Source organism: Metarhizium robertsii (genome assembly GCF_000187425.2).
Source record: "Metarhizium robertsii ARSEF 23 chromosome Unknown MAA_Scf_3, whole genome shotgun sequence".
NCBI lineage: Eukaryota > Fungi > Ascomycota > Sordariomycetes > Hypocreales > Clavicipitaceae > Metarhizium > Metarhizium robertsii.
The window spans coordinates 3697026-3723352 of NW_011942171.1; the positions used below are offsets into that span (position 1 = coordinate 3697026).

Consider the following 26327-nt stretch of genomic DNA (forward strand, 5'->3'; position numbering starts at 1 on the left):
CTAAGGTACTTTGTATTTGGTCTTACGTGGTCTCTTGGCGTGTGTAACGTGGTCGGGCTATGGTCACAGGATTCTTAGAATTGGAGGTTATCCAAGAGTGTCCAAAGCGTCCATGTCTCAACCAGAAGGGCTAGGGGATCTGATGGGGCATCACGCACAATTCCCAGGGTGTGAACTGCAAACTTCAAAGGTGCACGAGTCTGTCGGCTTGAATGAACGCAAGGTTTTTTTCGCACCGATAGCCCCGGCTTCCGTTTCGCGTGGGATCTGATGAATGTGTAAATAAGAAGACTTTGGTTAGGTGATAACAAAAAAGACTGATATTTCGGAGGATGTGTTATTTATTCTGATGAGTCGCACTCTGTGCTTAGTACCAGAGAGGAAAATATTGCCGCCCTGCAACCAATCGCCCAACTATCGTTAGCAACACATAAAGTATGCCTCATATCATGCCTCGCTGAGCCCTGGAAATGCAGTCACCTTAACTCCCGAATATTGATCACGGGGAACATGCTGCACTACTATGAATCCATGTATCGAGAACGAATTGGAAGACTGACGGGGTTTTGATCAAGAGTGGACGAGGAGACCTCATGCTTGCCGCCGATTGGTTGGTACGATTGGTTCTGTTGATAGGACCAAAGCTTTCGTAATTCCCCTGCGTTGAATCTCTACTTGCAAACTCTGAAGACCGTTCATGGATTGGACATAGTTGTAGGTGAATTAACCTCTGCAGGTGACGAACTGTCATTAATCAATTTGGTGGCTCTTGGCACATGGAAAAGCAAACTGACCCCATCGGCTATGAGAAATCTTTACCTTGGTAGTTATTCTGTATCCCTCTAGATGTGACGTCGAGTTCCTTCTTTTCATCTCCATGCCTTCTACTGTCTTGTGTCCACGGAACTCGGCTTTTTAAGCTGAACTCTCAGTTAAATCCTCTGGCGATTTGATCGCACGCATCTACGTCATTTCTCCACGAGTTTGGGGTCCAATGCACCAAAGTTAAGGAATACCAGAGTCTTGATGTGACTTGCCGTGCTGCCAAGAGTCGACTACCGCGGGTCTCATGTTGAATCGGCGACAGGTCGTCACTTGATCAATTATGAGGACGGCAACCAAGACACACCCCAAGATTCATGGTGCTCACCGCCTGGACTCGCCTGGACCCAAACCATCACGACGGATACCTGTGTAATGTTTTTGACTACACCATAAACTCGCGTTGGTGGCATCGTCCGGCGTCGAAGATGGTGCTTGGAAGTGTCTCTTGTGCGTGTTTCAACGGCCCGCCTGGGACCGGGGATCGTGGGCTTATATCGTGGGCTTTTATCGTGGTCTCTTGATTTGCGTTTAGCTGCCCAAAGCATTGATTGAGGCGGTAACTGTATGTATGCAGGCCACGACCATCGTCGAGTCAGATTCGGGGTTGCCATTCGTCGATGTATTGAGATGATTGCAGAGGGTGAGGGCGCCATGTCCAGGATGGAAGGAGCTGCTCGGGTTCTTCCCATTCAAAGTTTACCCCAATGCCAAACCCCTCGCGGGATGTTCCATGCAGAACCACCAGTCGGCCATCATGACATGTGCCAAGTGCAGGAATACGCATCCCATGTCCAATCCATTAAATGAATTACTTGTCAGCTACTGCTGTGGCTGATAGCTGTGTTGTCTCAGTCCATTCATTGATCGTGCCAGGGCAGAATGTTGAGGCTCACCATCCATCATGTGCCCCAGAGCGATCATTGAGGCCCCGGGAGGGACCCACTTGAGCTGAGCGCCACCAGAGCGCTGCCAGTCCTGGACTCCTGGGCATCTTGCGTCCATGGAAACCGCCGCCTCTCGTCAGTGCGCCGAAATGGCCACCCAACAGAGTCATCAATGCCAGTTGCTGACCTACCCGAGGTGGCGGGTTTCAACCTACAGGTGTAGATGATGCCCTGTTTTTGATGGGAAGCCGAGAAAGATCTCAGAAGACATTGATGCCGGATCATGAACACTTCACAGCAGAACCACGGCTTGGCATAATCCAACACCATGAATGAGACGCCAAAGCCAAAGCAAGCAGCGTGCCTGGTTTGCCGTCGCAGCAAGATCAAATGCGACGGGGCTGCCCCCAGTGGACGCTGCAAGAGATGTGTCCAACTGGGAACAGAATGTATTCGCCCTGATTTCCACGCTGGTCGCCAAAAGGGCATCAAAAAGTATAGAGACGGTCCTTTCCTACATCCCTCCCATGACCTTGGCTAACATGTTTGCTTTCGTGTTTCGATCCGCAGCAAGAGAGTCGGTCTTGAAAAGGCATTATTCCAAGTCGAACAGGCAGTCAAACGAGCAAGAACTGGGCAGCAGCAAAGTCCTGAGGATGACAAAGTCTTGACGCAAATGAGGGCCCTCATGGGCCATCTCGATGGCAATGAGTGGTCGCCCAGTCAAGCGTCCAACCATCAAGCGAGTGGAGAAGCTGAGGATTCATCTAGCGAATATGAAGAGGACATGGCCGACCAGACTTCCATGTCCGAGGACATTGTCCAGCGGACAGAGGAGACTCTGGCTGTGGACGACGCTGAAAATCCTCTGCAACTGCTGGCTCGCGCATCCTACTTTCAGCCTTCTCGAGAGGTTCGGAGTCGCAGCTCGCCACAGCATTCGCGAAGGAAAGGCGCAACTTCAGGCAAAAGTCCTGAGGCAGCGAGTCTCGAGGCCTTTTTTTCTGGGGCCAAGGTGAACCTGGATGTTGGCAACGACATCGATCCGATTGAGCTGGGTTTGGTGACCGAGGAAGAGGCCGATTCTCTGTTTGCATAGTAAGTCTGTCTCTGCTCTCCGTGATTGTATCGAGAGAGTGCTAAACCAGATAGCTTTCACGCAAATCTCTCCCACACTCGGTGGGGGTTTGATCCTAGACTATACACCATGACTTACACCCGGTCAAGATCCGCATTTCTCTGCACATCCATTCTTGCAGCGTCAGCGTTGTTTATACCCACAGCCTCTGCATTATCAAAACGTCTGTCGAATCATGTCACTACTTTGGCACACAGAGTCATGTTGCGAAGACATAAATCCATCGAAATTGTGCTAGCATTCATGGTCAATATCCCTTGGATGTTTCCAGGGCAGCATAGCACTGATGACGAGGCTTGTGTCTACATATCCATGGCGACCAGCGTTGCCATAGACCTTTCCCTACACAAAGTTATAGTTCCTACGGATGTCTTACAAGAGGGCTCAAAACTGGCTCTCTCACGAGGTGAATGCTTGGATACCCGTACAGCATTGGCAATGGATGGATATCCAGATCTTGATCCATGGACCGACAAAGCAAAGCTTCTACTGCGAAACAGGGAGCGCTGTTGGATATCTCTATTTGTTCTCGAACGAGGGTGGGTATTATATGGCACACCGTGGGGGGTTCTGCGCTAATGATGTGTGTAGAATGTCACTGGCTCGTGGCCGTCCGTTTGTGGTGCCTGTAACCAAACTGATCAAAGATTGTGACAGTTGGTATCGATCAGCAGTTGGAGACCCTCAAGATGGCCATTTGGTGTCAATGGCTGTGCTTCGGCGCGACTTGGTATGTTCCAAGTCCACAAGACTCATGTATTGTGTATCGCTTATACTTATTGCACCAGGATGGCCTCTTTGCCACAGTTCGCTCTCTCTGTGATGGGTCGCAGAATCCAGTCAGTGACGGATCTTTGATTGCTCAATCGTATGTAACTCTATTACTATCGTCATGCTCTATCTATTAACAGCCCGCAGAATCCAAAGTTCAATAGAGCGTTTCTTTGATCAGTGGTACACCGAATGGGGTGTATCAATTGGCACTGGACCCCGTGAGTAACGTATTTTGCGGCAATAAGGTGGTTATTGAGGCTAAATCATTCTCAGAGCGTCGATTACCACCATACGTCGATATCCTTGTAACACATACTCGACTGTCTACTTACGGCGGTGTTATCAACCACCCCACAGCTCCCATCGAAGTGAGGCAATTCTTCCGTACGGCGGGCCTCTCATCAGCTTTAAATGTCATGAGAGCGGCCATTCAGGGTGAAGGCCAGCTACACTCCATGCCCAATAACACAGCAATTATGATTTCTTTTGCTGCTTGTTTTGCATTAACCCTCAGCGCTTATACTTCTGGGGGCTCTACTTTAGTACCGAGCATTCGAAAACTCATTGATGAGGCCGCGGGCGTTCTGGAGAGAATAGGAGCCATTACACAACACAGAAACGGACTGTCGACGTTATACGGAAGATATCTGAGACAGATTGTGCGCAAAGCGGCGAAACAAAACGTGGCCTATCCATCCGCACCACCACAAAATACGAGTAACCCGGGAGCACCCCAAATACAACCCATTGGCGCCCCAGTTGCTACATCGAACAGCAATAGTTTCTTGACCCAGCAGTTAACATGGCCTGAGCCTCTCCAGTTCTCTGCAATGTCAGATGATCAAATTACACATGTGCTCAACCAACCGGGCAACGAGTTCGAGGCTTCATTTGGTGGGCTTTCTTGGGAGGATATGAGCAATTTCGACTGGCTGCACTGGCCAGAATTCGTGGGATAGGCAGCTCAGAGACATATCATTTCACCTCTGTAACAGTTATTATCATGACTAATAGTTACATCTTGGCAGTATCCCGCTGCTGCTGTGAGACAGTCAACTGTGAGAGTCGCCTCAGCTGCTCCATGAAGACGAATGTCAGAACAGTATGTGGTCTGCATTTCATGTTAGGCAAGCGGGCAATTGACGGTCATGGAGGTGACATACGTTAGTCTCAGCCAGGCTGGTGTCCAGCCCTTCATTAAGAAGCGCGGCCCTTCATCCCGTAACCCATTTCTAACGATTTGCAACAGGCCCTGCGAATTGTTAGTCAACATATCACGAACCGTGACAGAACAACAATGAACTTGCATCTCCCTTGGCACTCGACTGCATCCGGCTCTTTAAAACGTCTGCAGGAGCACAGAGTGTTGTGGCTACTGTTCCTGCCATTAACGAAGCGAGGGCGTGGGTGGTGATATTATCGGACATGTTATTCGATGCCAGCAGAGACTGCTTTGCGGACGCATAGCTGTTGGGAAATGTTAGCCCTGCGTGGCCCCGCCGAGCCCGTTCCGTAATGACCTACGATGCGATCTGTGACACATCTTCAAGGATAAAAACGACATTTAGCACCAGACTAAACAGTACCGGGACAACAGGTTTGGCAAAACGTACTCATGAGAACACTTCTCGTGACATTCGGTCCAATCCCACGACCAAACGCCTTCGCCCCCTCTTCTTTCCAAACCCGCCACAAACCAACTAACGGATTCGAGTATCGGAACCTATCACTTGCAGGCTTTGCTCCATCGGCGCACATACGGACAAGAACAACCTCAGTAGGATTGCCAATCAGCCCGGCAATTCCACCGGAAACCCCCGCGCAAGCAATATTCCATGATGTCGGAAGCCTATCTCTACCGGACGTCTGGAGCAACTGTGAGGAAAGATGATTGTGCAAGCCAAATCGGGCAGTTGAGTATGTGCCTTGTCGCAGAATAGACGCCGATAGGCCGCCCCATAATGAGGGAATACCTGGGGAATACGTCGGGGTAAGTTGAGGCCCGATTCTCAGAGTTTGGGGTGGCGTACCGTCTCGGAGCCCAAATCTGTACATTGTGCTCAACATGGAGTTGCTGGACTTGAGGACCTGCATGCGACTAGAGATGGGAATCAGCCACCCATGCGCATTTAGCCGTTTGGTCCCGAAACTCACTATTTCGTCTGGTCGAGCGGGTGTGCTTTGCGGTGTAAGATGCGGTGTAAGTCTTGGGCTCCAGATAATGCGAAGTTTCGTTGACAATAGACTTACTGAAACAGACGGCCATACATGCCGCCGCGCCGCTGAATAGACAACTTGGTGTAAGTTGTTGCTTCACCATGACGGGCGAGCAGGGCATCCAATACGTACCCAAGCCAGAAAGGCTCAGTGCGAGGCTTTGACGTCGTCATGGTTGTAACTTGTGTATAGCGTTCCGCACAAACACCACACTCTACTGCTACTTTCACAAATCCCATCCATCAATTCAACCGCCTTTTATTCACCTCCGTTCTCAGTCACCAACCAAGAATCCCAAGTCGGCCCCAATAGTACCCTCCGGGCTATTGCCGCAGCCCTGTCAATGCTCCACCTGATACGCCGCATCTCGGCATCCAGAAGTATTCTCCGGCCGAGGAACTCTCCATCGGCGCATCACCACGTTCTCAAACGTCATCACTCCCCAGACCAAAAACAGTTTGCCCAACCAGCAGCCAGGCGCATGTTCCCTCCGAGGTGTTAAAAAAAACAATGGGCAGACTCTCCCCGCCGACAAACTCACGACAAGCACGCCCCAGAAACATGGCCAAGCTATCAAACTCGTTAAAGGCCCTCATCAACGCGCCGTTTGCGCGGCCGGGCCCAACGCCCGCGCCGGCAGCCATGAGAGACGTGCTCGGCAGCATCGCCAGCGACGCAGCGCAAAAGAAGATTGGCACTCGGCCCTGGCTGGCCGTCTCCGTGCGTCATCCTTCAACCAACACACGGGAGCAAGACTGACTTGACAGCTAACGCCGGGGAAAACCACAGACGGCCGCCACCATGACGCTCAACTCGCCCGACTCCCTGCCCATGCTGCACGCCATCGCCTCGTCGCAACGGGGCCAGAGCCCGGTCCAGACGGCAGAGTTCATGCGCGAAGTCGGCCTCAAGTGCATCAGCTTCAACGGCATCCCCCGCACAATCAACTGCCTCAACGCATTCCACGCGTCGCTCCCCAAGAGCGTCGCCTCGCAGCTGTCGTCGTCGTCGTCGCGGGCGCCGACGCCCTCCAGCCTGGGGGACGTGTCCGCGCGCGGCCGCCGGCTGTGGGACTCGATATACGCCCCGTTTGAGAAGAAGCTCGTCGACAAGCTGGCGCAGTCGCACCCGGACCTGCCGGTGCATATCCTCAACAGCCACTACGGCCCGCTGCTGTCGGACCCCGTGGAGAGGAACGGGCTGGCGAGCACGGGGCGCGTGTTGACGAGCGTCGTCGCCGTTGCGTGCTTGAGGGCGCAGACGGGCGTCGGCCCGCAGGTCCTGTCGCACGTGTTTGGGCTGAGGAAGGCGTGGGAGGACGGGAGCTGGCGCGAGGAGGGCGGCGAGAGCGAAGACGTGGTGGCGTGGCTGGTGGGCGATGAAGGCCTGGAGTGGATTTTGAGCACCGTCGATCGGATCGCCGAGGTTTTGGGGTCCAACTTTGCGCCTGCGAAGGCGGCCAAGTTGTAGGGGAGGATTTGTCTGTGGCATGGTGGATTTTTGGTTTGCTGCATCGATAGACAATAGACCCCTTGTTCATGGGGGAGCGTGTTGATCGCTTTTGATCGTGTACATACATACGTGCAAGTGCAAGTGGTGCGGGCAAGTTGATACACCCCAGGGAACACTATACATATAAAGCAAGCTCTACTTGACCATACCATGGATGAGGTGTACGAGTTTATACGATGCAAATGGTATATTATTCAGCGACAAAGCTCGCCACAGGAAAATGGCAACAAAGCAATCCAAGTCTATCTAATCCAATGGTATATCTTTTTCGCTCACGCCATCGTCTTCACGCTCTCGGACACGGCAAACTTGGCATCCGTCTTGCTTCGCACCTCTTCAATGTCGACGCCCGGCGCCAGCTCCGTCAGGGTCAAGCCGCCATTGTTACGATCGACCTGGAACACGCACTAGTATAGTCAGAAGCCGTCCGTGTATAAACGCATCCCCTTTCACGGCACTTACGAGATCGGTAATGATGGTGCTCACAACCCTGGCACCAGTCAACGGCAGGTCGCACTGCTGCACAATCTTGGAGGTGCCGTTCTTGGCTACGTGCTCGGTGGCGACGACAATCTTGGTCTTGTCGGGGTTGGCGACGAGATCCATGGCGCCGCCCATGCCCTTGAAGACCTTGCCTGGGATCATAAAGTTGGCGAGGTCGCCGTCTGCGCTGACCTGAAGGGCCTGCATGTACACACTCACACGTCAGTTTTTTTCATGAAAACGAATGACTGTCACACGTTCGGCGGCGGACGCACCCCAAGAATAGAAACATCCACATGGCCGCCGCGAATCATGCCAAACGACTCGGACGAATCAAAGACGGCCGCGCCGGGAACCAGCGTGACCGTCTCTTTACCGGCATTGACGATGTCCGGGTCGACCTGATCCTTGGTCGGGTATGGGCCCATGCCAAGGATTCCGTTCTCAGATTGGATCCAGACCGTTCGACCCTCTGGGATGAAGGTGGCCGCCAGGGTAGGGATACCTGCCACGTATGTCAGTTTTGGGAGCATTTTGCCAAGAAATGCAGGCGGTTGACGTACCGACGCCCAGGTTCACGTAGTAGCCCTGCTTCAACTCCTCGGACGCTCGCTTGCCAATGCGGTTTCGTCGCTCCTGCGCGGCATTCTTGGGCGAGCCGTCCTTTGCGGCGGCGTCGGCCTCGGGGTCGCGCAGCTTGAGGATTTCAATCTTCTTCTCGGCAGTGGCGGGCACGACGCGGTCGACAAAGATGCCCGGCAAGTCGACGTCGTTGGGGTCGATGTCGCCGATTTCAACAATGTGGTCGGCCTCGACAATGGTGACCTTGGCTGCCTTGGCCATCAGCGGCCCAAACGCCTTTGTGGTATATCTACAACAGTCAGTAAAAGATTGCAGCACCGGCGGGGAGACATGCATACCTAAAGACACAATTGCCCGCCTTGTCGACTTTCCAGGCTCGCAGAATGGCAACGTCGCCCGTGAGCGCAGTCTCCAGCAGGAATGATCGCCCATTGAACTCTCGGGTCTCGCGGCGCTTGCCCTTTTCAAGTGCCTTTCCAGAGGCGTCGAGTCTGATTGGGATCTCGCCTTCTTGGAGCAGTGTGTCTGCAAAGAGAGAGAAAAGTTAGAGCCTCGTCTATTGTTGTTCATGGTGTCCACGTACGGGCTCCAGTTGGGGTATAAAAAGCCGGAATGCCTGCGCCTCCGGCTCGCAATCTTTCAGCAAGAGTTCCTTGGGGGCACAACTCAATGGCCAGCTCGCCGCTGAGGTATTTCCTCTCCAATGCCTTGTTGTTTCCAAGATAGGACAAAATGAGGTTATCCACCTGTCCGGCCTTGGAGAGTGTTGACAAGCCACCCTGGCCTTCTATGCCGGCATTGTTGGATACCGCGGTGAGTGAGTGCAGTGATTCAACTCCACGGCGGTTGAGAGCTTGAATTATCGTGTCTGGTGTAAAAAAAGGGGTCAGCTATAATGCATTCCATCAAACCGGTGGGAATGAGACGCACCGGCGACTCCGCATAGTCCGAAGCCAGAGCTGAGAATCGTAGAACCACTCTTGACGTCTGAAACAGCTTCGTCCGCATCCTTATACACCTTGGAGTATTTTTGCTGCGACTGTGAGAATCGGACCGTTGTTGTGATAAAAGTGCGTCTCCCAAAGCTCGTCTTGGATCGCAGTATCCGCGCGGTGACGGTCCACGCTGGTCTGGGAGCCATGTTGGGCTTCAAAGTTATCATGGTGAGAGATGGGCAAAGCTACGTCGGCAGGCGCACGAGAAATAAAATAAAGAGAAAGAATTCCATGTTTCGGTTTTATGGAAGAGGGATAACCGGACTTCCGAGCACTGACTGGGTCGCAGCTCCCAATGGATGAAGTCACTATCATGAGAGCTCCATCACCAATAAGGGCCGATTTCAATAGGGACGGCCGCGGATTCGTCGGCTCGCATAATCTGTCTCCTGGCCAAGCTTTTGCGGCTCCTCCGTGGGCTCCTCTCGTCTCCATCCGTTGACAAGCCCCCATCTTGAAGATCAATGCACGTCTCGGCCGCAAAAAGTAGCCCCGAGGACCCTCTACGGACCACCGGGTGGGTCGGCGTCCAAATCAACCGCCGGGCCGAAACGCACCAGACAGATTCAACGCTGCGCCGTCCAGCTCGCATCGTCATTGCCAGACGTCACACTTGACCCCGGCCCAACAGCGAAGAAGGGGGAGTGATGTCAATAGCCGTTATTGTATTACAAACATCGCATGGCTTCGACCGCGAGGCTAATTCTGCACCCCGCAACTCCGCTTCCCCAAGATTGAGTCACTAGTGGCTGAACCATGATTCCATGGGTTGGGTTCGGTTCAATGTTTATATTCAGCCTGGGTTCCTGGGGAATCTGAGTCTGGCGCAGGCAGAGTTACATTCCGTCGAGGTTGTAATTGCCTTTGTCTAATACGACGACAGCGTTTTCACATACACTCCAAATCTGGCCTTGACATGGACGGCAAAGCCGAGCACGAAGAGTGCGGCACGCCGCCGTTGCAAACCAATGACAACGACATGGTAACTAAACGGGTATTACTAAAACTGGACTGTCGGTAGGTCGCTATTGTTGTCCTTGTGCAACAGACACCCTTTTGCTCAGTGCTCACGATATCGTCCTGTCCAGAGTGCTGCCTATTCTTGCCCTGTTGTTCCTCTGCTCGTTCCTGGACCGCACAAACGTCGGAAACGCCAGGATTCTCGGACTAGAAGATGACCTTGGCCTGACCGACTCGCAATACACGACTGGACTGGCCGTCTTCTACGCGACCTATGTAGCCAGGTGAGCCGGCGGCCGATGTTTGCCCCCCGAGTCTTGGCAATGGCACCTAACAATGCAAACAATAGCGAACTGCCAAGCAACCTGCTCCTCAAAAAGGTTTCCCCCAAGGTCCTCCTGCCCTGCTTGACAGTCGTGTGGGGCATCATCACCATGTGCCTTGGCTTCGTCCGTGGCTTCACCAGCTTCTGGGTTGTCCGCGCTCTGCTTGGGGTGGCCGAGGGCGGCCTGCTGCCCGGCATGGTGCTGTACCTGTCCAGTCTGTACACCCGCGGAGAACTCGCCTTGAGAATTGGCATCTTTTACTCTGCCGCCTCCCTGTCTGGCGCCTTTGGAGGTTTGTGTTCCGGTGGTGGACTCTGCGGTATTGTTGTCTATGATCTGCTGACAATACATGTACGTAGGTCTGCTTGCGCGTGGATTGTCAGCAATCGGACCACGGGGTGGCCTCGAGGGCTGGCGATGGATTCTTATTATTGAGGGACTTCTCGTATGTGCTTTGAGGGGACTTGTTGTGCGGCCGGTGACAAATCTCATGGCTAATGCTGGCGACGGCAGACTGTTCTCTCGGGACTTGTCGCCTATCTCGGCCTCCCAAACAGTGTAGCTACCGCGAGCTATCTTTCTGCCGAGGAGCGAGACTGGGCTGTGAGGAGGTTGGCTGAGGACTCTAGTCGATTCAAGTATGTGCCCGTTGGCCTGATGATTGACGCCGCGTATTGACGCATATGCATGCAGTCTTGCCAAGGAGTATGACGAGAAATTCAGTTGGGGCGAAGTCCGGCGCGGCGTGTTTAATCTCCAGATTTGGTTGACGTCGACTGCGTATTTCGCAATTCTGTCCGGGCTGTACTCTTTTGGTCTTTTTGTACGTCCTTGTCGTCTCGTGCATCGCCGGTCATCATTTCTGGGCCTCTCTCTCTCTATCTCTCTCTTCCCCTTCTTGTTGGTGCTGACGCAAACCAGCTGCCAACCATTGTCAACGCTCTCAACATCACAAGCGACGCCAACCAAACACAGCTCTGGTCTGTGATTCCGTATGCAGTCGCTACTCCGATTACAGGTAGGCAGTATAAATCCAACACGCGAGAAACATACAGGGCAGCCCACCAACACTAAAGACGTAGTTTTGGTCGCGTTTCTCTCGGATAGTCTGAAGTTGCGGGGGACTCTGATGCTCTTTATTCTCCCGATTGCTATTGTGGGCTATGCGGTTATTGCCAACCTCACGGGTCCATCGGTACGATTTGCCATGACGTGTCTGATGGCAGTTGGGCTATACTGCTCTGTGCCCTGCATCCTCGTATGGAACTCGAACAACTCAGCGGGCCACTATAAGCGAGCAACAACGTCGGCCCTCCAGTTGGCAGTTGCTAATTGCGGTGGTTTTGTAGCCAGTACGTCCATCTCACTCGGCGGTAGTCATGTATCGAACCAGGCATGATCAAACAAGTGCACTGCTAATAATGGCGTTTGCTTTCTCCTTAGCATTCGTGTACCCTAGACAAGATGGTCCCAACTACCACCGCGGACATACCATCATAATGGGCCTGCTGTGTTACGCCTGGGTAGCGTAAGTGCTTGAGGGTCTAAGAGCGGTGACTTGGGAGGGAAAAGAAGAAAATCAAAAAACAGCGGCTGACCCTGTATATGCAGGATTCTTGCGAACGTTTTGTGGTGCGCAAAGATGAACCGCGATAAGCGACTTGGCAAATACGACCAGTACAAGGGGTGCGGTGACGACCGGGATCCCGAGTTCGAGATGGTCCGTTAGGGGCACGCCTGTTGTTTTCATTTCGAGATATCACATGTGCGAGAGCTGCATGTACGGACAGCGGCGAAGATGAAGACGGTGTACTTTGTGCTGGCTGTTCCGCCGTCCCCTGATGCCGCACTGCGAGGCCATACGAGCGGCGTGGATGACGCGATGCCGTTTTTCCGTAGACGAAATGATTAGTCGTATATCAACCACATCTCCGCATGTGGAACAGTCCGGGAATAAGCCTGCAGAAGGTGCTGGCTCGCCATCTGGTTTGCTTGCGGCACCCATGTGCGGCTACTGCAGGAAGTGCTTCTCAAAGGCAGATGTCGCTGTCGGGAACAAGACTCGGCCCAAGGGCGATTGGCCGGCTCGCATATTCTTCACCTGCCAGGGTTGAAATCGTTCCCATCCGTGCGTGAGATCGTCGATGGCGCTTGGCCGGGGGGCTGCGGGAGTGAGATCATAGTGCCGGCACTTTCGGGCGACTTTTGAGCTCCTGCCCTCCCTGACACAGTCCGTCGAATTCAAAGCATCAACGGACGTTCCATGGAATGCAACATGGTCCGGAGCCCTTTGCGAAGTCTAAAATGGAAGAATGATGACCGTCTCGGGGAACGGCCTAGGCGGCCGACCATTCGATGTTGAGATGGCCGCGAGTGGCGAAAAGGCAGTTGCCGGACCACGGCCATCGAGTATATACTGCAGCACACTGCGGTATCGTGTATCCGTATTAATGAGCCAATAGTGTTGTACTTGTAGATTGCATCTCAGTACTTTTGCGCGTCGGCATCTGGACTTGGGTTACGTGGCGTTAGGCATATCTTACAAACACCAGAAACTCGCCGGCTGCTTCGTCATGGGCAGCATCACATTGACGAGCTCCCACGGCCTTGACAATCGGGCGAGGCCGCGAGTCCCACCCTCCACCCCGGAGGGCACGACTGTCATAAAGTTAAATCGCACAAGTTACAGCCGGCCATTCCCCCTCTGGTTAATCTGATCCGCGAATTGGTCTTGGGCCATTTCGTGACCTAGGAGCGTTGCATCCCGCGCTCAGACGTCGCAGATCAGCACAGAATGGAGCACGAGAAGTGCGTTTCGAGACGGTGTTAAGCGGCCTTTGACAGTCTTGGAGGTGAAATGCCATCGTTGAACCGATTATTGCCGGTCGTTGAAGGTTATCAGAGTAAAATATTGGCTCTTGAGTGAACTATATAAACCAGACAAGCCTCGCAAAAAGCCTCTCCAACTCACTTTTCAGCCATAATACCAAGCAAGACCATAATTCACCTCATTATCAGCACTTGTCAGTGACGACGAAACATCACGCCATATAACCAACCACCCGACACTATTCGAGAGAGATACTATATCCCGATGGCTGCTACCAACGGCACCAACGGCATCGATACAAAGTCGAAAACACATGCCCCTCGCCTGTTAACCCATGTAGTGGATGAAATCGCTGCTTCTGAACCCTCTCGCCCATTCCACTTCCAGCCCAAGACGAACAAACCCGAAGATGGCTGGGTCCCAGTAACCTTCAAGGAATTCGCCAATGCCATCAACCATGTCGCATACATCATTGCCGAGACTGTCAAGAAGGACAGCACCGACGAGTTCCCGACCCTTGCCTATGTCGGGCCCAACGACGTCCGCTACGGCATCCTAGTCCTGGCCACCATCAAGGCCGGCTGCAAGGCGCTCTTTGTCTCTCCCCGAAACAGCATCGAGGGCCAGCTATCGCTATTCGAGAGAACAAACTGCAACCACGTGTGGTACGCCGAGTCGTTCCATCTCACTGTACGAACCTGGCTCTGCGAGCGCAAGATGAAGTCATGGAGCGTTCCGCCCCTGAAAGAGTGGCTCCAAGCCTCTCCGTTGTCGCCGTTCCCCTACACCAAGACCTTTGAAGAGGCCCGTCGGGACCCCTTGGTCGCTCTGCACACGAGCGGCTCTACCGGGATCCCAAAGCCCATTGTCGTCAAGCAGGGCGGCTTTGCCATGGTAGACGCCTTCCGGGGTCTGCCCGAGTACGTGGGCACCCATTTCCAATGGAAGATCATCGAGTCCTCCGTAACCAAAGTCTTTGTACCCATGCCAATGTTTCATGCGGCGGGACTTTTCTTCGGCATGCTGGGCCTGGGGATATACTCTGGGGTGCCGGCTGCTCTGCCGCTGCTCGACCAGCCACTCACGCCAGACTTGACCGTCAAGTGTCTGCAGTGCTCTGGAGCCGACGCGGCCTTCTTGCCGCCCTCTATTGTCGAGGAGTTGAGCTTGATGCCCGAGGGCGTGGAGGAGTTGAAGAGGATGAAACTTGTAGCGTTCGGTGGAGGTAAGAAGACGCCTGACTCGTGCGACGATGCCAAAAAGACAAAAATAGCTGACTGCCGCCGCAAAGGAAATCTCTCCAAGACAGCCGGCGATTTTCTCGTAGAGCAACGCGTTACTCTAACCAACACCATCTCCTCGACCGAGTATGCCGCCTCTTGCGTTGAAACCCATTCCCGCACATCTTGACTAACCGTGCTGTCAGGCTCACTCCGTATGCCATCTACTTCCAGCCCAATCCCAAACTGTGGCAGTACTTCATCTTCAACAGCGAGGTAATGGGCGCCGACTGGCGAGTCCGCGACGCCGAGAACGGCATCTACGAGCTCTTTATTCGTCGCAAGGATCCCAAGGAGCCGCTCGACCAGCCCTTGTTCTACACGTTCCCCGATCTCACGGAATGGTCTACGGGAGACCTGTTCAAGGCCCATCCCACTCTCAAGGACCACTGGATGTACCACGGACGAGCGGACAACATTATCGTCTTTTCAAACGGCGAGAAGCTCAACCCCGTCACCATCGAGGACGGCCTCGTCGGACACGCCGCGGTCAAGGGCGCCCTGGTCGTTGGACAGGACAGGTTCCAGCCCGCGCTGATACTGGAGCCCACGACGCCCCCCAAGACAGACGAAGAAGCGCACGCCATTATCGAGTCGGTGTGGCCATTGATCGAGGAGCTGAACAAGGAGACGGTCGCCCACGGGCGTATATCCAAACAGCTGGTGGCGCTATCCGACCCGGACATACCCTTCCCACGGGCTGGCAAGGGGACGGTGCAGAGACAGCAGGCGGTCCGCAAGTACAAGGACAAGATCGACGAGATTTACAAAAAGGCCGACGCGGTCGACACGGAAAACGCGCAAGCCATCGACCTGGGCAGTGTCGACGCCGTCCTGCACTCCGTGCTGGAGCTCCTCACCGGTCGACTGGGCGTCAAGGGCGTCGAACCGGACACCGACTTCTTCAGCGCGGGCATCGACTCCCTGCAGGTCCTCAGCTTCTCCAAGCTCCTGAGGGCCGGCCTCGCAGCCGCAGGCGCCGAGGTGGACAATGCTGTTGTCGCGCCGCGCGTCATATACGCCAACCCCACGCCGGAGCAGCTGGCAAAGTACATATACTCGGCCACGAGCGCGGATGGTTCCGATCAAGACGGGCAGGGCGACAAGGAAATCTCCATCCTGCAAGACCTGGTGTCCAAGTACACGGCAGACTTGCCGGCCCGCCGGGGCGACAAGCCAAAGCCCCTGGAGGACGGGCAGACGGTCATCCTGACGGGCTCGACGGGATCCCTGGGCGCGTACATGCTAGACATTCTCTGCAAGTCGCGAAACGTCAAGACGGTCGTGTGCCTGAACCGCGGCGCAGACGGCGGCAAGGGTCGACAGCCCGGGGTCAGCGCAGGCAGAGGCCTGGCCACCGACTTCTCCAAGGTCGAGTTCCTCGGCTCGGACCTCTCGCGGCCGGATCTCGGGCTGGGCGCGGCGAAATACGACAGCCTCGCCGCCGCGGCCGACCGCATCATCCACAACGCCTGGCCGGTAAACTTCAACATCAGCGTGGCCTCGTTCGAGCCCTACGTCCGCGGCGTCCGAAACCTCATTGACCTGTCGGCGGCGGCGGCGAAGCAGCTCCCCATCGTGTTCCTCTCCAGCATCGCCACGATTGGCAACTGGACGGCCGCGGAGCCGGTGCCCGAGCGGCGCCTCACCGACCTGTCCCTGGCCCAGATGGGCTACGGGCTGTCCAAGCTCGCGGGCAGCCTGGTCCTCGACGCCGCGGCCGAGACGTCGGGCGTGCCGTGCGCCACCATCCGCGTCGGGCAAATCGCCGGCCCCCACGGCCGCGAGGGCAAATGGAACCCGCAGGAGTTCCTCCCCAGCCTGGTCGCGAGCTCCGTCTTCCTGGGCGTCCTGCCGAGGGAGCTCGGCCCGCAGGACGTGGTGGACTGGATGCCCGTCGAGGACGTCGCCGGGCTCATCCTCGACGTCGCCGGCGTCACGCAGCGCCGCGACGTGTCCGACATCAGCGGCTACTTCCACTGCGTGAACCCCAAGACGGCCGCGTGGGCGGACCTGGCCGCCGCCATCAAGGACTTCTTTGGCGGGCGCATCCGGGAGCTCGTCAGCATGGAGGAGTGGCTGGCGGCGCTGGAGGAGAGCGCCTCCGACACGTCGAGCATCGACAGGAACCCCGGCGTCAAGCTGCTGGACACGTATCGCGGGATTGCGGCGGCCATCAAGGCCGGACAGGCCGACCACGTGTATCTGGAGACGGCGCGGACGGTGAGGCACAGCAAGACGGCGGCCAACCTGGGTCCCGTCACGACGGATCTGATGCGCAACTGGTGCGCGCAGTGGAACTATTAGACGGCGCGGTTTTGAGGGTTTGTGAGGAAAAGAGGTACAGAGGGCGCTTTGCACCAGGAAAGGCGGAGAGATGTTGCCTTGGGTTTTGGTTTATAGATTGCTTCCCAACCACGGTCGGCCACATGTACAGACGCTACGTCATAAAACTCACAGCGTAATAAAACAAATTGTGTAAATCAAGACAGCCCCAGCTCGCGCTTCGCGTGCTCGACATCCTCGGCCGTGCCGCAAATCAACCCACCGCGCTGGTCGCACTCGGCCACACCCTCGGCGAGGATGTCGCGCCCGTTTACAGGATCGACGGCCCTTCCCCCCGCGCACTCGACGACCAGCGCAACGGGGAAGAGCTCGTAGAGCTTCCGCAGCTTCGCTCCGCTCCGCGCCGTGACGGGCGATACGTAGACGCCGTGGCCCTTGACCAGGGCGTGCACCACGTCCGGGACCAGCCCGCCGCTCAGCCCGCCGCTGTACCGCAGGGTGTACCTGCTCCGGATGAAGTGCGCCACCAGCCTCATGTAGCCGTCGTCGTCGGCGGCGGCGCGCAGGTTGGCCGGCGCAAAGTACCGCGTCGCAAAGGGCGGCGAGGCCAGGCGCACCGCGGGCCGGACCACGTCGTGGCCCTGCGCGCCGGCGTCCGAGAGTCCCATCTCGAAGCACGCCGGCTCGGCGCCGGGCGTGCGTATCGCCACGACGGCCGTGGTGCGCGGCCCGTACACGCCCAGTATCGCGGCGACTTGCTTCTGCGACGGGCGCTGCGAGAGCGCCGAGCGGCCCTCCCAGATGCCGATGATGGTCCCGACGCTCCAGTTGGGCGCGATGATGGAGCTGCCGTCCAGCGGGTCAAAGGCCACCGTGTAGCATGCTTGCTCGTCGTTGTCGTCGTCGTCGTGGACGCGACGCTCGACGGGGTCCTCCTCGCTGCTGGCCGTGGCGACGGACGGGCACGCGGCGAGGGCGGCGCGGATGATGGTCTCGGCTGCGACGTCGACGTTGAGCTGGTCGTCGCCGAAGGCATTGGCAGTGCCGGCGAGCGAGACGTGGTGGGCGGTGCGGAGGGCCTGGCCGACCTTGGCGATGGCGTCGAGGAGAGCTGGGATGAGGGATTGTCTCAGGGTTTGGTGAGAGGCGTGTGGTGAGGCCTGGCACCAGGTTTGGAAGGCGCTAGGTTCCGTGTCGCTTTTTGACATTGTATTGTGGTTGTGGGATTTCTTTTTTTGAATTGTACGTGAAACGGAGGCAGGTTTGCTCAATGTTGGGTGAGGGCACAAACGATGGCGATGAGTGTGATGAGTGTGGGTGGTGGAGGTGAGTGAGACTTGAGTCGTCGCTTGACGATGGACATAATACCGCACCACCACGTGTCTCCATAAACAGCACTGAGCCCACAGCTCAGCGAGCTGCACCACAACCACCACTCCGCCGGTTGGTCGATTTTTTTTTATGCGGCTTTTTCCTTGGTTGTTGGCCATTCGCGCCTTGTATATCGTCATGTGTGGGCTGTTACGCGGAGGTCACGTTGTAATACCCTGAACCTGGCGATAATTACACAAGGGCTCGAGACCTAGTTGAGGCCTTGGTGTAGGGCGTGGTGACTTTATCTCATGTTGGCGAATTTTGGCAGAGTCGGGTCCATTAGGGAAATCTCCTGCGAGGAGCAGGAGTATTATACTTACCATATGGCTATAATAAGGAGTAAGTCTAGAAATAGGCATCACAAGTCCGTTGATCCTTTTCCCAAATAAAAAGCATCGTTATTATTCCCGCCTGTTTATCCTTAAGCCATCATAAATATGAAATCCTAATATAAATAACATCGTCTAGAATACGCCTAGGAAAAACCCAGCCGAGTCATAAGCCCCAAGAGTCTCTCTCTCCTACTTTCAGTAGACTTGCCGGCATCATCCTCAGGCAAGCCGTGCAGTTCACTGTACCACTTATTCCTATACTCGGGATCATCCATCTTCTACCTGCCCGGGGTGCAAGAGCCCTGTTGCCTCTACTTTCTATAGCCACGCATAAAAATTCAGCCATGTTTAATAATTTAATTCTGAGGGCCAAAGGACAATAAAAAGACAAGATAAATTAGCAGAAAATAATGCTTGGTTATCTTTTTAGCCAAGTTAAGATAATCCTATACTAGATACCTTTTACACCTATATAAAGGTCCAGAAACAACACCACATCAAAATCGCTAACTGGTTCCGTATCAGCGGGCGGTGTCATTATCATTAGTCAAAACACCACAATTATCCGCGCTTTCCTTCAACCTCGTCCCAAAAGTCTCCTCATCCTCATGGCCCCTGTGCATGGACACCCGCATCGCCAACAGGCACAATAACCGAATAGCTCATCGGACTATCCCTTGGCTGCACCCCCGTCCCCAGAAACAGGGGCGTCATCGTCCCATCCTCAGAGAAATACAGCTGTGGCCGCTCCCTCCTATAAAAGGTAATGACAGACCCGTCGACGTAGCTAACATGGGTACTAAATGCCAAAGTTCGGCTGCCAAAAGTCCACGGCCCCTTGTAATCACGCGCCCAGGCATGTCGGCCAACCTTTGGTCCGTCTCCGAACCCGCCCTCTGGCTCAAGAGAATGCAGCAGCATATGATAGTTGCCTCTCTTGTCGCGCCAGACAAACGGGTCTTCGTTGCCATTGGGGAAGACGGGATCCTGCTGGACCTTCTTGTAGGGGCCAGCGTAGCCGGTTTCCGATATCGCAACATTGATGAGCTCTTCGCCAGAGCAATTGTACGGGCAGCCACGGTAGGCCAACAGCACTGCCTGGGTGTCGTCATCAAATCGGCCGTGATTTCCACAGCTTGTCTTGGAGAAGAGCGGGAAGGCGGAGGGGTTTGTGACGTCTGCGTCCCAGCCTCTGCCGTTGTTTCCTTTCAAGATCTGACCTTTGGGCGTCCAGCTCCTTAGGTCGCGGCTGGACATGACGGCGATGCCGCTCTCGCCGTTATTCGTGTTTCCAGCTCCGCATGAGAAGTGCTTGCTTTGGCACGTATCGGCAACGTCTGTCGGACAGCCAATGTGGTACATTAACCATTCTCTGTCGGCAGGGCTGTACACCACCGTCGGGTTGTGCGCAAAGGTGCCCTGGACTTGGGCGGCGAACTTGTACGGTCCGGCGGGACCAGAACGAGATTCTGCTCTGATGATGCGACTATACGGTGCCCAGTAGTCGAGGCCGCAGCCGTGGCTGAACTCGGATACAAAGAGGTGATGTAGGTTTCGTTCCAGGGGGTCTTTCACGATGCTGTTGCACCAGGATGATGTCCCTTTGGCTGTCTGGTTATAGCCATTGTCTAGTTTGGCTGGGCGGACGTCGAGAATGCCGCAATCGTCTCCGATCCAGCCGGCATCGCAACGGCAGGCGGTGTCACGGCCGCAGACACCGTTGAGGCTGCAGTCTTCGTCATTGGTGCATTTCTGGTGTGAGAGACGGGAAAGAAAGATAGCGGAAGCCAGAAGCTGGGCGGTGCGATGTATCCCAACCATGGTGGGCTTGACTCTAGTTATTGCAAAATATACAAGTACTTTGCCAATGCCCAGCTTTAAGAGTTTCGACAGCGATGTGACAGGCACCGCCCATTCTTTGGTCGGACTCTGATTCCTCCATCATTTGATACATCTCGTGGGGGTCACTGGCTCAGTGACACATTTGACATCCCGTCGGATATTTGACAATGATCCAAGTTGTTGATCCTTGCCCAATAGAGGAACTTGTGCAGGGCATGATGGTTGTCATCGTAGTTGTCATGCTTGTTCGTGCGGGGAAGCCCCAAGTTTGAACCCAAAGCTGTAAACGCGTGGGGTAGAAGTTGGCGGGCTGCGATTGAAACGGTCACTCGGCGGGGTTGAGGAGCTGCGGTTGTTGCTTCGGATTTGCTGCGAGGGTTGCGAGGCCTCAAGAACCACTGTCCCAGGGCCGTATATTGAATGGGCTAAGGGGTCTCAGAACGCTTTGAAAGATTTTTTTTTTAAAAAAAAAAGGCATTTAGGCGGATAAAAAAGAAAAGAAAAAGTCATAATCGCATTATTCCTCTAATGCAAAAATTATAAAGAAATAGTTAGAAAGCATCGTGGAACGATCTTTGCTCCCGGCAGGGCTTGAACCTGCGGCCTCCGCATCACTAACGTTTATTAGTACGAAGCTCTAACCAACTGAGCTACGGAAGCTTTCCTGCTTGTTGGTAGGTGAGGCGCTTATTGATATCTAAGAAGCATGACAATCAGCAAATGCCTACCAGAACCCCTTCTTCCACCTGCTTCCTATTATCATTTAGTAAATGACTACTAAATTTACTAAAAATTCTGTCCTGACATAGCCAAATCAGAAAAAAATTACTCTTTTTTTTTTACGATAGCACACCCACGGACTTCCGAGCTAAACAGCCAATCACGTAATTAGCTGTTCTTATTATTATTCAGCCAGAGGGGCAGCATGTTGAATCTTTTTATGACCCAATCACAACGTTTCGCCGTGACAAATCCTTCTCTTGTCAATCACCGTACCGGGAATAAAACATCATTGAACACACGTTTGAAACTATTCCCGCTGTTGATTCCACACCACCTTCACCTTCGAATGTCAAACGCCGTTCGACCTTCCAGATTCCTCATTGTGTCAAGCCTTCCCAAGTGCTAGGCGTCACGAAACGCCGAGATGCGTAGCTTCCAATAGATCAGCCATCACAAACCATATTCAATATTACAAATGACATGATTTGCTCCCATTCCGTGGCGTCCGTTGTTTACTTATAAGCCGTGCCCTTTGAAACAAGATGATTTAACCATCAGCAGCAACAGAAGTTTTTCAGAATCAGCACAAACTAACAAAACCAGCCTAACAACAATATTAACACCTGAACAAGATATCTTATCACCCAACTCCATCAACACCACAAACCAGCAATGTCGGCAAACACATCCACCGCCTTCGTCGAAGCCAACGGCGCCCAAGTCTTCTACAGAAAAGCCGGCCCAAGCAGCGCAGACGCACCCACCGTCCTCCTCCTCCACGGCTTCCCATCCTCGTCCCACCAATTCCGCAACTTGATGCCTCTCCTCGCCGCCAAGGGATATCGCGTCATCGCCCCAGACCTGCCCGGCTTCGGCTTCACCACAGTCCCCGACAACTACGTCCACAGCTTCGACAATCTCGGCACCACAATCGACGCCTTCGCCTCGGCCCTGTCTCTCCAAAAGTACGCCATCTACATATTCGACTACGGCGCCCCCACGGGCCTGCGCCTGGCCCTCAAAAACCCCGAAAAGGTCGTCGCCATCATCAGCCAGAACGGAAACGCCTACGACGAGGGGCTCGGCGCCGAGTTCTGGGCTCCCGTGCGCAAGTACTGGGCCTCTGGTGCCGACGAGGACAGAAACGCCCTCAGGGGCCTCCTGGAGTCGGACGCGACCAAGTGGCAGTACACGTATGGCTCTCCCAACGCCGACAAGGTGCAGCCGGAGGCGTACGCGCTCGACCAGGCGCTGATGGACCGCGTGGGCAACAAGGACGTGCAGCTGGATCTGTTTTACGACTACCGCAACAACGTGGCGCTGTATCCCAAGTTCCAGGAGTACTTGCGCACCTCCAAGGTTCCGGTTTTGGCGATTTGGGGCAAGAACGATGTCATTTTTGTTCCTCCTGGCGCTGAAGCGTTCAGGAGGGATGTGGAGAAGCTCGAGGTGAAGCTGCTGGATGCTGGGCATTTTGCGATTGAGACGAATGAGGAGGAGTTTGCTGCTAGTATTGTCTCCTTTTTTGAGAAGTTTCAGGTATTTGGAAGCCGTGAAAGAAAAGTATAACACAAGCGTAACAAACTGGGCGAATATTTCTCTCAGGTTTCGGGCCTGATAGCCAGGCTGTCTACTTTTACAGTTGGAAGCAACGTATTACTTGGGTAGAGTATCCTCGTTGACGAGGAGCAACGCAAATACCGCCGAGGCAAGGGGGTAGGGTAACTGCCGTGTCTATCAAGAATGCTCAAAGATAAATCACAATCCGTTCATACTCACTAAAACGGCAGGGAATAATCCTCACAGTGACTCAGTATATCCAACCGAGTGTAACACTGTTGGCACCTGTCCACAGACTAGGCAGTTCAGTATGAAAGGTTTGATCTAGACATCTATCATACAACTCCATCTCATACGCGGCCTCGGTTTGATATCTACAAACAACTCCATTACACTTCTCCTACCCCGTCCCTTTCTTCCACTCACAAACAGACAGCCTTCCTGCCGCATGTCCGTCATCTCACCATGTTCCATTCACCGATTCACAAGTGGCTCAGAAAGCGTTCACCCCCCGTTAAGCCAGAGAACATGGCCAAACCACCAGTCACACACCAAACCTCCATCAACGTCCAAAACCCCCATCACAAACACTTCCCTCCACAAGCAACGCCAGCATCACTCCCTCGTCACCCAGCGTCACAAGCTCCCATGGACACTCCCACCGCGGCCGCAGCCACAGACATGGCCCAGTGCGACAAGTGCAAGAGGTGGTGGCCCGGTCCCAAGCTCACCCGCTGCGACACCTGCTTCACAAAGACGTGCCTCCGGTGCCAATGCGAGCTCGCCGGCGGCCTACACTCGCACGTCAACGACTGCTTCGCCTTCCCCAACAACCCGGGCGTCGCCTTCGATCCGCTCCTCCGGCCGTCGCTCGCCGCCTTCTCGCCGCGCCAGGGCCTCCTGCAGCCCATCCAGCGGCCCTTCACGGCCATGCTCGAAAGGACGTGGATCCACGACCGCCCCAGGGAGGACACGTTCCGCCTCCTCATCGACTCGTACCGCCTCCGCCTCCACGACGCGTTCCTCTTCGAGGGCCAGACTCGGCCGGGCACCATCTACAGCGGGGGCGCCGACTCGCAGGGCGACTTTGTCCAGTCCTTCCTCCGGGTCGCGTGGCAAAGGGGCCTGCTGCCGCCGTGGTGGACGCAGGAGACGCTCCTGCAGTGCCGGGACATGGGCATGGCCGACTTCCAGTTCCACTCGCTCAGGCGGCAGCTCACGCAGGCCATGGTTGTCGACTACTACCAGGACGCGACGTTTCCCACGCAGCTGCGCCTGTTTGCCGAGGATGTGGTCGGGAGGGGGACGTGCCTGAAGAGCTGTCGCCCGTGCCTCGACGCGCTGGTCGACATGGAGGACGACGAGGCCGGCGGCACGAGGGTCTTTGACTGGAACGCATACAACACGGCCTATGTTCACCAGGACTGGGAGCGACTTTGAGAAGCGTCGCCGAAGCGGTGCTGTCAACCAACGGGGAACCAACGGGGCGGGAAGTGCTGCCCATGTCGTCCCGGGGCCCAAGGCAGCAGTTCAGAGCAGATAGGTCCTTGCCTGCACTCAGGCCTATGCTGAATACATACCAATACCTTTTGCCCCCGGGATTCACCGTTCCAGCAAGCGAGTTGGCCCCTAGAGACTTCCCATCAGGCTCTCTGATCCCCCGAGGCCATCTGATGCCAGACCAGTCATGTTTCCCCGGGAGGCGACGTGGCCGTCCGACGTACGCCCTCCCCGAGAGCCCACGCGTGATGCATCCAGGCCAACGCATCAGACATTCTTACCACCCACTCCCTTGGCCGTACGCGTAATGTCTCTGCGCTTCTTCCATCCGCCCAAGCCTCACTCACCCTTGGCGCGTGCGCAGTCGTCGACCCTGGCCTGCAAGGTTCTCGACGCGTCCAGACCTCGCCGAGAGCCTCAAATTAGAATTCCGCGAAAATAAAAAAAACGACTCCATCACAGAAACACCGGTGACTGATGGCTGAAGTAAATCCTCGGTAACAAACTTTTCCCCACGTCTATTCAATGAAACCCTGAAAAATTAAATGGACCCTGCCGGCGTGGTGGACGCAGGAGACGCTCCTCCTGCAGTGCCGGGACATGGCAATACTGACACACAAATTCACACACACTCAACACTCAACACGGCATCCAGACCGCGAGACCCGACGAGACCCAAGCCCCCTGCCCCCCTTTGCCAGAGGCATTCATGTCGACACGTCCATTATAACCTTTTACACAGGGCCACAGACCGAGGTTCTGGCCCTTTGCTATATAAATAGAGCCCGATAGGAGACGTGCGCACCTCGAATTATACTCGCATGGCCGCCGTGCCTTGTCACGTGTGGCTGCGCTTACACGCCATGCATGAACGTTAGGCAGCCATTTATTGGGTGGCTGCAACCCTGCATATCAGTAAATACTACATAAATATATACGGAGTACGGAGTACAAGACACACGGTATTCCATGGCGCCCGGCGCCGTTGGCTGCGGTACAATAGGCGCTGGGAGTACGGGTTCTGGCACGGGGTTCGGTGGCCTCATCAAATTGTCCCGAAGCTACAGCAAGTAAGACACAGTATAATAGACGGCACAGCCAAATGAAAGTCAAATCTAGCCTTTGCATAACAAGCAGCCGCGAGCTGGACAAAGTCCGCGACTGTCCGTGGAGAGACGGCGATGCTGGGCGTCGCAAGCCGTGGCGCAGGCTTATTCAATATCCCTCCAGTCCCGCCGCCAGCATTTGGCGAGGAGGACGAGCGAGTTTGGAATCGAACCATGCAGGTAGCCAGGGAAATCAATGTCACCTGCGAGGTCCATGAATGCCTAGTGTTCGAAATGGTTTGCGCGTCACGGCACGTTGCGCTGCGTCCTGTGCGTGCAACAAAAACGGCGCAAAGCGTCAGACATTGTCGCACGCCGTCACTTCCTCTTCAACGGCCGGCTTCAAGACCAGGCAGGCAAAGGCAGTCTTTGTGAAGCGAGAGGCCCAGAATGGCGCCATGCGCATGCAGCGCGGCGGCCCTGGTGACTCCCTCGACACCTTGGCTGTCTCTCGGCCAGTCGATACTGCCATGCCACAAAAACGCAAAAGCATCTTGGCATTCCTGGGCAACAATGATGAATTAGACACAGAGCAGGCCGGGTGATTGATGTGCCCAATTCTTCCGAGCGCTCCGGAATCGGCTCCGATAGCCCTACACAAATTGTCTTTGGAGTCTGGACCATGACCCATGGCGAGCGAAAAACCACCAGGTCGACGGAGGAGGGGCGTGTGAGTGTGAATGGGCAAGGGCAAGGGCAGCCAGATTCTGATAGATGAATAAAACAATACGTACTACATGTGTGCTCGGCAACAAGCCGAGAAAGCAACCGTCTGCCATTCTCGCTGGCGCATAAGAG

General features: G+C 55.0%; 11 protein-coding genes across 11 annotated transcripts; 7 read left to right on the forward strand and 4 right to left on the reverse strand.

Annotated features, from left to right (window-relative positions):
* Window positions 1-2037: 2037 nt before the first annotated feature.
* On the forward strand, window positions 2038-4580 carry MAA_03322 (Zn(II)2Cys6 transcription factor; the record flags this gene model as incomplete). Its single annotated transcript, XM_007821320.2, has 7 exons — window positions 2038-2204; window positions 2280-2807; window positions 2862-3386; window positions 3439-3577; window positions 3636-3715; window positions 3766-3839; window positions 3895-4580. 7 exons carry the CDS (start codon window positions 2038-2040, stop codon window positions 4578-4580), a joined length of 2199 nt encoding a protein of 732 aa, XP_007819511.2.
* A 469-nt stretch (window positions 4581-5049) lies between these two features.
* On the reverse strand, window positions 5050-6011 carry MAA_03321 (mitochondrial dicarboxylate transporter; the record flags this gene model as incomplete). Its single annotated transcript, XM_007821319.2, has 4 exons — window positions 5050-5088; window positions 5146-5153; window positions 5235-5719; window positions 5872-6011. 4 exons carry the CDS (start codon window positions 6009-6011, stop codon window positions 5050-5052), a joined length of 672 nt encoding a protein of 223 aa, XP_007819510.2.
* A 388-nt stretch (window positions 6012-6399) lies between these two features.
* Window positions 6400-7308, forward strand: MAA_03320 (uncharacterized protein; the record flags this gene model as incomplete). Its single annotated transcript, XM_007821318.2, has 2 exons — window positions 6400-6558; window positions 6628-7308. 2 exons carry the CDS (start codon window positions 6400-6402, stop codon window positions 7306-7308), a joined length of 840 nt encoding a protein of 279 aa, XP_007819509.2.
* Window positions 7309-7622: 314 nt separating this feature from the next.
* Window positions 7623-9556, reverse strand: MAA_03319 (succinyl-CoA:3-ketoacid-coenzyme A transferase; the record flags this gene model as incomplete). Its single annotated transcript, XM_007821317.1, has 7 exons — window positions 7623-7757; window positions 7813-8034; window positions 8109-8338; window positions 8397-8704; window positions 8754-8940; window positions 8999-9283; window positions 9346-9556. The coding sequence occupies 7 exons, from the start codon at window positions 9554-9556 to the stop codon at window positions 7623-7625; spliced, it is 1578 nt and encodes a 525-aa protein (XP_007819508.1).
* A 770-nt stretch (window positions 9557-10326) lies between these two features.
* On the forward strand, window positions 10327-12425 carry MAA_03318 (major facilitator superfamily transporter; the record flags this gene model as incomplete). Its single annotated transcript, XM_007821316.2, has 10 exons — window positions 10327-10427; window positions 10475-10654; window positions 10720-10988; window positions 11056-11141; window positions 11210-11334; window positions 11390-11519; window positions 11618-11714; window positions 11779-12048; window positions 12140-12224; window positions 12308-12425. The coding sequence occupies 10 exons, from the start codon at window positions 10327-10329 to the stop codon at window positions 12423-12425; spliced, it is 1461 nt and encodes a 486-aa protein (XP_007819507.2).
* Window positions 12426-13790: 1365 nt separating this feature from the next.
* Window positions 13791-17113, forward strand: MAA_03317 (NRPS-like enzyme; the record flags this gene model as incomplete). Its single annotated transcript, XM_007821315.2, has 3 exons — window positions 13791-14751; window positions 14818-14893; window positions 14953-17113. 3 exons carry the CDS (start codon window positions 13791-13793, stop codon window positions 17111-17113), a joined length of 3198 nt encoding a protein of 1065 aa, XP_007819506.2.
* Window positions 17114-17289: 176 nt separating this feature from the next.
* MAA_03316 (Fructose-1,6-bisphosphatase, active site protein) lies at window positions 17290-18300 on the reverse strand (the record flags this gene model as incomplete). Its single annotated transcript, XM_007821314.1, has 1 exon — window positions 17290-18300. The coding sequence occupies one exon, from the start codon at window positions 18298-18300 to the stop codon at window positions 17290-17292; it is 1011 nt and encodes a 336-aa protein (XP_007819505.1).
* A 1104-nt stretch (window positions 18301-19404) lies between these two features.
* MAA_03315 (uncharacterized protein) lies at window positions 19405-20619 on the reverse strand (the record flags this gene model as incomplete). Its single annotated transcript, XM_007821313.1, has 1 exon — window positions 19405-20619. The coding sequence occupies one exon, from the start codon at window positions 20617-20619 to the stop codon at window positions 19405-19407; it is 1215 nt and encodes a 404-aa protein (XP_007819504.1).
* Window positions 20620-22035: 1416 nt separating this feature from the next.
* MAA_03314 (alpha/beta hydrolase fold protein) lies at window positions 22036-22932 on the forward strand (the record flags this gene model as incomplete). Its single annotated transcript, XM_007821312.1, has 1 exon — window positions 22036-22932. One exon carries the CDS (start codon window positions 22036-22038, stop codon window positions 22930-22932), a length of 897 nt encoding a protein of 298 aa, XP_007819503.1.
* A 456-nt stretch (window positions 22933-23388) lies between these two features.
* Window positions 23389-24363, forward strand: MAA_03313 (fatty-acid amide hydrolase; the record flags this gene model as incomplete). The annotated part of the gene is made up of 1 exon (XM_007821311.1): window positions 23389-24363. One exon carries the CDS (start codon window positions 23389-23391, stop codon window positions 24361-24363), a length of 975 nt encoding a protein of 324 aa, XP_007819502.1.
* A 1384-nt stretch (window positions 24364-25747) lies between these two features.
* Window positions 25748-26074, forward strand: MAA_10993 (insulin-induced protein; the record flags this gene model as incomplete). The annotated part of the gene is made up of 1 exon (XM_011412938.1): window positions 25748-26074. The coding sequence occupies one exon, from the start codon at window positions 25748-25750 to the stop codon at window positions 26072-26074; it is 327 nt and encodes a 108-aa protein (XP_011411240.1).
* Window positions 26075-26327: the final 253 nt, after the last annotated feature.